Source organism: Thalassophryne amazonica, chromosome 1 (assembly GCF_902500255.1).
Source record: "Thalassophryne amazonica chromosome 1, fThaAma1.1, whole genome shotgun sequence".
In the NCBI taxonomy this organism is placed as follows: domain Eukaryota; kingdom Metazoa; phylum Chordata; class Actinopteri; order Batrachoidiformes; family Batrachoididae; genus Thalassophryne; species Thalassophryne amazonica.
Window position 1 is genome coordinate 164,814,940 of NC_047103.1, and position 12,065 is coordinate 164,827,004.

Below are 12,065 nucleotides of genomic sequence, written 5' to 3' on the forward strand. Positions count from 1 at the left end.
AAGACGTGACGATGGGATTGAGGAGATCCTTGAAGTACTCCTTCCACTGCCCAACAACATCCCCAGTCAGGGTCAACAGCTCCCCACCCGCACCGTAAACAGTGCCGGTGGAGAGCTGCTTCTGCCTCCTGAGGCGTCGGACGGTTTGCCAGAATCTCTTCGAGGCCGACTGAATGCAAATTATTGTTCGAGTTAATAGGGTTTTCAAAAGGAATAGTTTGCATCATGCGCCATGCTGTTATGGGGTAGCATGTCACATGTCATAGAATTCAATGGATGTCGACATTTTTTAACCTTTGCAGACCAAACACTCAACATAGCCAAAACTATTCCATTTATTCATCCTATTAGCTCAACCAATAATTTGCACCACTTTTTAGCTAAATTGGAGTAACTTAAACTTTTGACCCCTGTACAAAATGAAATTGATCTTTGATCTTTCTTGCCATTTTTGCTATTAGTTTTTTTTTTTGTTTTGTTTTTTTTTTTACCCGTAACTCCATAGAATTCAGTCATTGGCTAGCTGGGAATATCTGATTATAAGGTGATGACTGGATGTCGTTGGTGTTCTTTTGGATGATCCTTGGATGGTGTTGGAATGACTTTCTGTCAAGCAAACTTTCTTACGGGGACTTGAATGAGGCATACTTCCTGTGTTGTGGTGCATTTCCCTGCTCACGATCGTGCTCACAGGTGCTTCAGTGCTGAGAAACCTGTCAACTGAAGAATTGAAGTGTTCTGGCTTCCACACAGTATTTGCATGGACTGGGTGTTGGGTTGGGTTGTGGAAACCAGCGATTTTAGGTGCTTTTGTTGGCAAGGAAAGATTTACTCACCTTGACTTTGTGGATGATGCTGTGATCTTTGAGAAGTCAATGGATGCTCTGATTGCAGCACTTGAGAAGACGAGTGAGGAATCTGAGTGTCTGGGTTTAATGGCTTCCTGGAGTCAGCCATTGAAAGTCTATCTGTATGTTGTGGAACTTATGGAGCCATTCACTTATCTTGGTAGGGAAATTAATGTCTCTGAGTTCTCTGTCTTTGAGATGGAGAGACACCTGAGAAGTGCTTATGAAGTCATGAGGTTACTGGACAGGCGATTCTTATATCTGCAGGAGAATGAAGATCCACATCTCTGAGGTCCTGGTGCTTCCTGTCTTTCTGTGTGGTTGTGAGATGTGAGCACTAACCAGTGACCTAAGGTGATGACGGGATGTCCTTGCTAACTAGTATCTTCAGAGGATCCTTGACTACCACTGGAATGACTGTATCAAATGAGGAGTATCACTTGTATTGTGAGGAAGCCACAGCATCACCATTTTGTCCATGTGGCGCATTTCTCGGTGCGTGACCCCGGTGGCTGGAGATGGTCAAAAGAATGCGCGCGCTTCATCTGGCTGCAGCAGATAGGTTGGTTATTTTAGAAATGTGGAGATGGAACAGTTGTGTGCCTGGGTGGTTGCCATCCAGGACCAAGTCAGTTCCATGATGTCATGTATGTGGTGAAGCACAGCACCAGTGCATGATTAAAAAATTAGTTAACTTTCAAATCCAGCACTCAAAACTGCTTCACAAAAATACAGTTTAAAAAAAAATCCAAATGCATCAAAACTGATTAAACATAAAACTGAAACAAAACCTTTAAAAACTAAATTGAAAATAAACATTCAAAAATGTAATTTTAAAAGGAATCAGAATAATATCTCATTTGATTTCATCATTAATTGATGTTTTTCATACAAATTTTGAGGATTAACATTTTAAACAGATCTTAAGACAGAGTTTCGTGTCGCATGTTTAAATTTCTGTATTTCTTACATGATTTTAAAAAGGCTCATCAGCATGGTGGAGAGCACAGACGGAGCTGTGACTCTGTGATCACATCATTTAGTCTCCATTAGCGATAATCTCAATACTTCTGGGCAACTTCACTGATTATCATCATTTTATGACCTCATCTTTTTCACTTCAGTGTCAGCGGAATTGTTATTTTTTACACAGCAGAGTGCAGTAAAACTGTAAAGCTTTCAGGACTTTGAGACAATATTCTTTTTGATTAAAACACAAAACCAAATTCATCAGCTTTTGCTTGTTATTTTACAGTGTGTTACAGAAACTTTTTTTCTGAGCCTATAATAGACCAAAGTGGGATTGTGATCAACCCAGTGGTCTGACTGCATCAGCAACTAGCTTGTTAGGGTAATTGCTCTGGAATAGAGAGACCTGGGGTCACCAAACCTACAGGAAATGTGTATCAGGTCAAGACCTTGATCAGGTTTGAAAATTGATAACCTTGAGGTCAAGGTCACAGGCCAAATATTGGATTTTCTTTTTAGCATGATTGCCCTATCAAGGAGAGTGGTTCCAGAGTCAAGGCTGTGCGTGGAGGCGAGGCCCACCAGCTCTAACTGGTATTGCTCCACCTCCCACACAAGCTCTGCCTCCTTCCCCCACAGTGAGGTGACGTTCCACACCCCCAGAGCCAGCCCCTGCTGTCCGGGTCTGGTCCGTTGAGGCCCTCGACATTTATGGCCACCCATAGGACAGCGCACCCAACAGCAGCGGTTCCCCCTGTGGGTGGTGAGCCCACAGGGTGGAGATGGAAGTTCCATGTTGCCTTTTTGGGCTGTGCCCGATTGGGCTCCATGGCAAACCCAGCCACCAGGCGTTCGCTGACAGGCCCTACATCCAGGCCTGGCTTCAGATGAGGGCCCCGGGCTTCCTCTGGGCCAGGTCACATTTCCTCTACCTCATTCTGTCATGGTGTGACGAAAAGGGAGCTGAGCCAAAAGGCAAAGCTCTCGATCTACTGGTCAATCTTCGTTCCTACTCTCACCTATGGTCATGAGGGTTGTGTCATGACCAAAAGAACTAGATCACAAGTACAAGCGGCTGAAATGGGCTTCCTCAGGAGGGTGGCTGGTGTCTCCCTTAGAGATAGAGTGAGAAGTTCGGTCATCTGTTGTCAGGTTTTTGGTCTGTTGGATTGTTTTTGTGTTCTGTCTGCCTCTTGCTCTGTCTCTCTGTCCTGCTTTCTGTTGTCTCTCTCTCTTGGCTCTTGGTGGTGGGTGTCTCTCTGTGTCTGGCCACACCCCAGTTCTGGGAACTTCTCCACACACCTGTTCTTGATTTGCAGTTAATCACCTGGGTGCTTTATAAGCCTCACAGTTTGCCTTTGTCCCTCGCCAGATCGATGTGCCTAGTGCCTCTTTCCAGCTCAGTTCTTGTATTTTTCTTGCCTTGCTCTGATTGTCTCATTGTGTTTTTTGACTACCTGCTTGTGTACCTCGACCACTCTTTTTGCCTGATGCGTTTGATACTGTTGCTCTGCTTGGACTGTCTCTCTGTGTACCGACCCCAGCCTGTTAACCCAGTAAACGCTTTTACTCCACTGAGCTGTCTTCCTGTGTCCTGCATTTGTGCCCAGTCTGTCTTATCTACCAAACCTGATATCCGTGGAGAGCTCAGAGTAGAGCCGCTGTTCCTTCGTGTTGAAAGGAGCCAGCTGAGGTGGCTCGGGGATCTGGTAAGGATGAGGCATCCTTACCAGATCCTGGGGAAGACCCAGGACTAGATGGAAAAATTATATCTCCACACTGGCCTGGGAACGCCTCGGGATCCCCCAGTCAGAGGCGGTCAATGTGGCACAGGAAAGGGAAGTCTGGGGTCCCCTGCTGGAGCTGTTGCCCCACAACCCGAACCTGGAAAAGTGGTTGAAGATGAGTGATGAGTGTGTGCTCTGGAATGGAGAGGACTAGGGTCACCAAACATACAGGACAACTTTATCGGGTCAAGAACTCAGTCAAGTTTGAAAATGGATGGCTCAGGCCAAAAGGTCTTGCTAACGCTACTGGAATTCTGCTAGCCAGGGATTTGACTGCTATGGAGACTGAGGGGTACCACTGGTTTTACAGTGCCACATAAAGGCTGAAAGAAGGATGACGTCTATGAACCTCTTAATCCACTAACAAGAGGAATCACAAATGTTGCACCATCAACAAGCAGTCAGGTCCTTCTTCAAACTGCAGACTCATAATGTTGCACAAAACAGCAAACTTGAGGGCACATCCCCCTTTGAAAAAATAGGAACAGAAACTAAGCTGTTGTCAATCTGCCACTGGTAGTGTCCTCATCTTATTGTACTCCTGCTCGCGTTAAACTGCAGTGAGCAGCTAACAAAATGAAGAAATCTGACCTTTGCTTCTGATCAGATGGTAAAATCCACAAGGAGCTCAGCACGTCTGGAGGACGAAGACAGAAATAAGTGTGATTGCATCACTAATGGTTGGTAACGTACAGGCTGGTGGCCTGTCTCTTGCCCAATGACCGCTGGGATAGGCTCCACCCCTCCATAACCCTTAACTGAAATTAGTGAGTTGAGAAACTGAATGAATGAGTAAATGATCTTACCTGTGGTCATGTCTGGGCCAGGTTTGTTTTTCAGTGTTTTGACCCAGGTGTGGTCCCTATCAACCACCACAACCTCTATCAGGGGTTATGTCTGGTTGACTAACATGGCTCTGCTGGTATGGAGGTAAACTCAACCCAATGTCAGCTGTTGTCTGATGATCTTTGTTTTCAATTGTGTAACTTTTGCAGAAGCCAAAACATCACATATGTTCATAATTCCCAATGACAACTCTACAAACTTCTCACAGCATGTTGTCTACGACGGTTAAAACATCTCAAGTTTGTGTCCTGCTTGGATTTGAATTTTTTTTGTTGTTGTTTTTGTTTTTTAAATACTGGTTTTTGACTTGTGACCATAAGAGGAGGAGCTGCTGCTGGTTTAAAAATACCATCTTGGAAAGGATCTAGGAGAGCATGCCTGCTGAGCTCTTGGCATTTTCACCAACACAGGTCAGCTCTCGAGAGAAATGACTTCAGGTGTCACGACTACGATGACACTTGTTGTATTCGTAGATATTGTTTGGTGAAACATTTGTTGAGCTAAGGACTCTTGACACATTTCCTTGGCCTCCTAAAATAGACTTGTCCCCTTCTAAAGACCGACTGCCACTGCTCAGAGTGTGCACAGCTCTCCTTTCCGTTTGCCCTAAGAAAGTTAAAGATGTCCCAGTATGTCACTTGATCCGCCACATTAACATATGTGACATCACAGACCCGGGATAAATAAGAGGGGCTCTGACCGCGGCTCAGGACCACTCTGTCTTGGGACTTCAACTTCTCTTCTCCTTTCTTTCCGCTCCTGCAGCGCCCACTCTTCCAAAATGGTGTGTACCCAATGGCGATTGGACCTTCCGGGTTGGGGCATTACCTCTGGAATTATTCTGCTTTTTTCTTTTTTTATTTTTCTATTTTCTTTTTGCTTTTTAAGGAGAGCTTGGATACACTCAATAAGGAAAAAGTTGTAAATTGTCACAGAATCTCGATAATTCTAAATGGAGAGAAACCAACTCTGACCGTTAAAGCTGAGGTCACAAAACGCTCCTGAACAGTCCAAAGGCTCGGAAGCAACACCTTAAAAAAAAAAAAAAATACACCCTCAACATGTTGAAGAGTTTCTTGTCCAACACAGTTTGCAAAAACCACTGACTTTAGTTTGAGCATTTTTAAGACTATATCTTACAATTGTGTATTTGTGCAAAAATCATTGGTTTTAATCGCTGTTTCTCCGTATGTGTGTGTTTGTTCATTGTGTTGTGTGTATGTGCATGTCTGTGTGTTTCTGTGTGACAGACCGAGTTCACAGCAGACCAGATTGAGGGTAAGTGACAAAATCCTGACATGCATCCACACCTTGATGCAGTTTGCACTTTTCACATCAGAATGGAAGGTTTTCAGATGGAGGCTTGTTGTTTCCACATTTATTGTTAAAATGCTGGATGTGGGGCCACAATTTCTTTTCCTGCCATGCAGCATTCCCCACCTGTGTCTGATTGTCAAAGTGGTATTTGAGAAATGTCTATTCTAAGCCATTTTACACATCACAGTGGCATTTATTCTACAAATGTGTTGATCCCGAGTTCAGGATTGACGAAGCTGCATTTTCTCACAGAACCTTTTATTATTCACCGATTTTTTTTTTTTTTTTTTTTTCCACACTGAAAAATCACCTGTTCATAAGGCACATAAATGCCCACGTTTCAGGATGTTACTTTTTTCACACCCCGACTGACGACTATAAATATATTTTTTTCACTTTGATTTTAGTTTGGCTGACACTGAGGTAAATTTAAGATTCTATGGCCATCAGTTCCATGCTCTCAGCAGCACTGTAGCTAAAATCAGCTTCCACTTATTTGGTTCTCAGTCCAATAAAAAGTCTGGATGCACTTTCCCATTCGACTGAACTGACTTTTGACTGGGACTGTATATTGTAGTCATGATTAATGGATTATACTTTAACTCAAGCAAAAGAAATTCTGCCATATTAGTAAAATTGAGGGGTTGTTTTTATTTTTTTTAATCATATAAAACGTTGATTTCCACAAATGGATAAGAGCCATTCTCTAGATAAAGCAATAGAAATAATGAAAATAAATTCAGGAAAATTTTGTTTTGTTTGTAAAGCAAAAGAGAAGTTGATATGAAAAAAAAAATTGTTGAGAGCCATTCTTTAATAATTCATAGAAAGAATGAAAGGTTTCAAAGGTTTCTGAAATATTTTGCATTAATTGTATTGATAATATGGGAAGTTGATTTGCAGAAATGGCCATTGCTGTCAATAAATGAATAGAAATAATAAAAAGAATCCAGTTTTATAAATGTTAGTAACTTGACTTGTTTTGCATACAGAGATATGAGCCATTCTCTCAATACAATAACGTGTATGTATATATATATACACAGTAAAATCAACAATGTTAAATTAACACTGACAGTGAACATATGGCTCCATTCTGACCAGAGTAGGACCATATGTGCACTGTCAGTGTTAGTTTTACACTGGTGATTTTACTGTGTGTGTGTGTATATATATATATATATATATATATATATATATATATATATATATATATATATATTAAATGTAAAATTGTTTCCGCAATTTAAAAAAACTATTTACTACTTTTAATACTGCATGCCCCATTCTGTCTCTCTCCCTTTTTTTTTTTTTAAGATCAATTTCTTAACCTAAACCAGATAAAGTTGCTGTTGCTGCAAACTTTAAAACATTGATTCTGCAGATCTGGCAGTAAGCTGGCTGCCTTTGCAGCACCGGGTGTTGGTTACACCCCTGTCAGCATTCATGTGTTTCACTTGAGCCGACCCACGGTGTCATGCCTCTATATGGTCCGGGCCACTTTATCGGGCGTATCAGTTTTCTCCACATAACCCCAAATGTAACTGGAGGAACCAAAGAACAGGGGGGGTGTAAGTGCAGCTGTTACTCCGGGTCAAAAATTGAATTAATGTGTTAAACGGCTTGCTTTTAAATGGGATCCTGGTAGGAGTTGCAGAAATATCCCGGCAAGCCTGGATTCAGCTGTTGCTGCAGTTTGCTGCAGCTCATTGAAGAGTTTCACCATCCTTGATCCTGACTCACTGCGTAACTGATGGAACTGCAGCAAAAAATATAAATACCAGCAAAGACATTCCAGAGGTGTCACCAAAAACTGGGAGCTGTGATTGTGTACACAAAAGGAAAATGATGATTATTGAACACAGCTGCATTATGTGCTATACTACTTGTAATTATGACTTAATTTCTTATGCAAATTTAAAAGATTATATGCATTTAAACAAATAAATATATGTTGATGGGAGGAGCCGGATTTTTCTTTTTTCAACTGTGAAATTTTTAAAGAAATCAGAATGTGGGGGGGGGGGGCAGTAATTACGCCTGCCAGCATGAGCACTGCCACCACTGCTGAAGTCTTGATTTTGTACAATTTATGTAGCAGAAAGTCTTGACACCAGTCAAAACACTGTTTTAATGGGCAAAATGGACAGAGTGTAAACTAGCAAAAGTGTAAAATATGTATTTGTATGATATGTACTGATATATCCATAAAAACAGCAATGATTCCTATAATGTCGTTATCAAACCCTTGTAACAAAGAAATGTAATTGAGGCTTGATGTTTTACAATGTAAATATGAACTTTATCATAAATGACTACAACTATACCAACAACCAGCCAACATAAGTCACCCTGTACTCAGATTGTAAGTCGCCGTGTCAAATCACTCAGTGTGTGCATAAAATTGAGTTCTTGTCTATTTAGGCCCCACCTAGCCGGTAGCATAGCGCCCACTTGTCTCTTGTCACTGTAAAACACACACTGATTAAAAATGATGATTGCAGATGATTGCTTTGACTGTGTGGCTTGCAGCTAATGTGACCAAAGGGTGGTACGGGTCCCAGCCATGCTTGGTAGCATTGTAAACAATGCCTCTGGAGTACATTTTACTCTGCAAAGGTTACTGAGTGACAATGACAATCCTGTTCTCACTGACGGAGGTTTTGGTTTTGTATTCTACGGTATCCCGCAGTAACGCAGGTTTTCGCTTCTCTTCTGACCAGATTTCAAGGAGGCTTTCGGCCTCTTTGACAGAGTTGGTGATAACCAGGTGGCCTACAACCAGGTGGCTGACATCATGCGTGCTCTGGGCCAGAACCCTACCAACAAGGCTGTCACTGCCATTCTGGGCAACCCATCCGCTGATGGTGAGAGCCCACGGTATGCATGCTGTTGCGATTTTCTGATGTTGTGCCACTCTAATATGTTAACCTCTGTGTGATGATAGACATGGCCAACAAGAGGATCAACTTTGACACTTTCCTGCCAATGCTGAAGCAAGCCGACGCCCTCCCCAAAGGTACTTATGAAGACTACGTTGAGGGTCTGCGCGTCTTCGACAAGGAGGGCAACGGCACAGTCATGGGCGCTGAGCTGCGCATCGTGTTGTCCACCTTGGGTAAGTGTCAGATACCTACCCCCACCCCACACCAAAGTCAAAAATACAAGCAGACAAATATAGAGTGCTCAGCGTGCATGGTGCGAGACCATGTGTATAAACGGAGATTCTGATGTGGCTGCAGGAGAGAAGATGAATGAGCAAGAGATTGATGCCCTCATGACCGGTCAGGAGGACGAGAACGGCAGTGTGCACTATGAGGGTAAGATACCCACCAGGGGGCGCTGCTCCCTTCTAAAAATTGATTGGCTAACTGGGTTAGGGCCGTAAATTCCACTGTCGCTAACACATGGTAACAACAAAAGCGGCTACAAGGCAAAGACTGTCACTAATTCACAAATACAGCAAAGGTAGACCACAAATTTTACAAAACATACTGTAAATATGAGGCACCTTGTTCATGTCATTACATGACCCAAACCTTTCATTGAAATTATTTATTTATTGCAGAAAATGTCATTCTCAAGGCCCAGCAGTTTTTTTTAATCTGAATTTAACTGAGTTATAGACTTTGTTCGCGAACTGAAGTGTTAATTTCAGAAAACTGAGTGAGGGAACTAGCAAAGGATTCAGTCTTAAATAAGACAGATTTGATTGATGTGGTTTTAAACTGCATTACAAACTAGCAGCTTTCTGTGTCCATAAGCTGCCACCAAAAATTAGAGTGCATGCTTCGTAGATGATCCATTAGGCCAAGTAATCGCGCAAGCCATATTATGACAGATATTTGGAATAAAATTCCACAAAGTAGCTATTCGATCATGCTAACATTAGCCATTAGCATTGTGCTACAGGTTGTAAGACACTTTGCCTCTGTGCCATTTCACCAGCTAATATATAACTAAACATTATTAAACTAGTAAGGCGATGCATGTTTGGTATGCTTTATTATTATGTTTTAGAATGTATGAAGACAGTAGGGTGGGTAAGGTTGGATCTTATTTATGTAAAAAAGAAACGAAAACAACACAAACAAAACACCAAACCAGCAAAAAAAAAAAATTATCCAAACCAGCTACACTAAAATACGAAATGGATGAAATAGATCAAAATGGGGCGAAATGGAGCCTAATAATCACAAAATGGGGATGTCTACGTTCCACTGTCCGAACTTTTTTGAAACATGTTGCAGGCATCCATTTCAAAATGAGCAAATATTTGCACAAAAACAACAAAGTCTATCAGTTTGAACATTAAACATGTTGTCTTTGTGGTGTATGCAATTGAATATAGGTTGAAGACGATTTGCAAATTATTGTATTCTGTTTTTATTTTCATTTTACACAACGTCCCGACTTCATTGGAATTGGGGTTGTACCAGGTTGGGAGGTCCTGCAACTTCAATTCTGAAGCAACTTATATGAAAAAAAAACTGACGTGTAACAGTTTACAAAATTATGATTCAACTTCTGATTTTTATCAGAAATCCGCAGAACATGGACATGATAGAAATCGCGTTATGATGTCATAAAGGCCCAGTGACAGACAAAGAACAGCTTTGGGACTTGGCTTAGATTTGCACTCTGTGTGATGAGCCAGTTTTTGGCTGCTCGGGTATCTGATTTGGATTTGCCATGTGGGGCTTCTCCTGCTAATTTTTGCCTTTTGGGATTCTTTGTCGTGCAGCTTTCGTCAAACACATCATGTCTGTGTAAGAGGCCGGCAGCAGGAGTGCTGAGGAAGCTATAGCTTGCCGACACAGCCCAACGGCGTCAGGACATCGACACTGTTTCAAAGACCAACTGAGGAAAGACAAGGACTATGCACAAGGGATGTTGAAGGAAACCCATTTTGTCTTTTATTTTGTTTTCCTTTCCATTTCGTCGCTCTCGACTTCACCATCACCTCTCCATTGTAGACTCCATCACATGGCCTCTATTCCCCTCCTGGGGCGCATCTCCACTCACCGCATGGGGTGAGGAATGGGGGAGGAGGGGTTACCACTCATCAAGTGAGGGTTGATCCCTCTCTCCCACTGCCACCTCATTAAGTCACGCCATCACTGACCCAGCAATGCCAAAGGTGCTGGAGAATGGTTGTGGATTGGCCGCCAATCGACCCCCAAGTCCCTGGAAAGTTGTATTTATTTTCATTCTGTTCATTTCAGAATAAACTTTTCCAAAGTACATCCCATCTGGATTGATTCTTGAGCTTTCATTGTCTTAATATATTTGCACCTGCAAAGCAATGAAACAAGCTTCAGAATGAATGAAACATGATACTTTCATCAACAAGCTTCATCCATTAGGCACATCTTCAACACCTGTTTCAAAACATCAGTCAGTTGTTTCCCAATATAGCTGCAGTACCTGCTTTGGACACTACACTGTGCACTTTTGAACAGTTTCAAAAATATTTTAAACAGCAGTTTCTAAAATTTTGAAAATGGTTCAGAGTTGAAAATTTGCCATCTTCACTTTAACGATAAAATCATGTATCATGTTCCTCATTCATGGCAGCGACCAGAAATAAGGCTGCATTTTGTTACTTTTTTGGTTACAATTTAAATGTACTTTTTAAAAAAAGTCAAGTTAATTATTTGAAAGAATGTTAGGACATAAAGCTAAAATGTAAATTAATGGAATGCCAATTTGAATTGATAGGAGGGGTAGAGGGGGTGGAGCTACTTTAAAAAACAAAACAGATGATTGGTTACATTTTTATGTTTTATGTTTGAGGATGATGTCACTGTTGTTCAGAAAGTAACAACTCCATTTCATTGTCATTAAAGACTTATTTAATTAGAATTATATATAATTATATAATTAGAATTTAAATTTTAACAGGGAAGAAATTTTTTGTTTATGTAAATGAAGTCGTGTTACAGTACAAACATTTTCCACCCATGTTATTACCATGGTTATTACTGAGGACCACAATGGAAATGGGTTTTATGCTTTCTTTTCTTGTGTTATCCTTGGCAAATTTTGTTTCATATATATATATATATATATATATATATATAAAATAACGAAAAAGCTTCCAGAACATGTTTATTTATGTTGTGGCGCTTGTACCCAGGTCACAGGCAAACATATTGTCCATTATTTCTCTTTTTAAAAAAAAAACTGATGATATTTCTCAACAACTTGGTTGATCATGTTTATTAAGTAATGAAAAGTAACACTAAAAGTCCTCCTGTTTTCAAATACTCAACACCAACAGCTTTCTTTTAATTGG

The 12,065-nt window shown here is 41.2% G+C and overlaps 1 protein-coding gene across 1 annotated transcript; it reads left to right on the forward strand.

Annotated features, from left to right (window-relative positions):
* Positions 1–5,097: 5,097 nt before the first annotated feature.
* mylz3 (myosin, light polypeptide 3, skeletal muscle) lies at positions 5,098–10,694 on the forward strand. The gene is made up of 6 exons (XM_034178459.1): positions 5,098–5,234; positions 5,701–5,728; positions 8,491–8,634; positions 8,715–8,885; positions 9,010–9,087; positions 10,512–10,694. Exons 1-6 carry the CDS (start codon positions 5,232–5,234, stop codon positions 10,538–10,540), a joined length of 453 nt encoding a protein of 150 aa, XP_034034350.1. The 5' UTR covers positions 5,098–5,231; the 3' UTR covers positions 10,541–10,694.
* Positions 10,695–12,065: the final 1,371 nt, after the last annotated feature.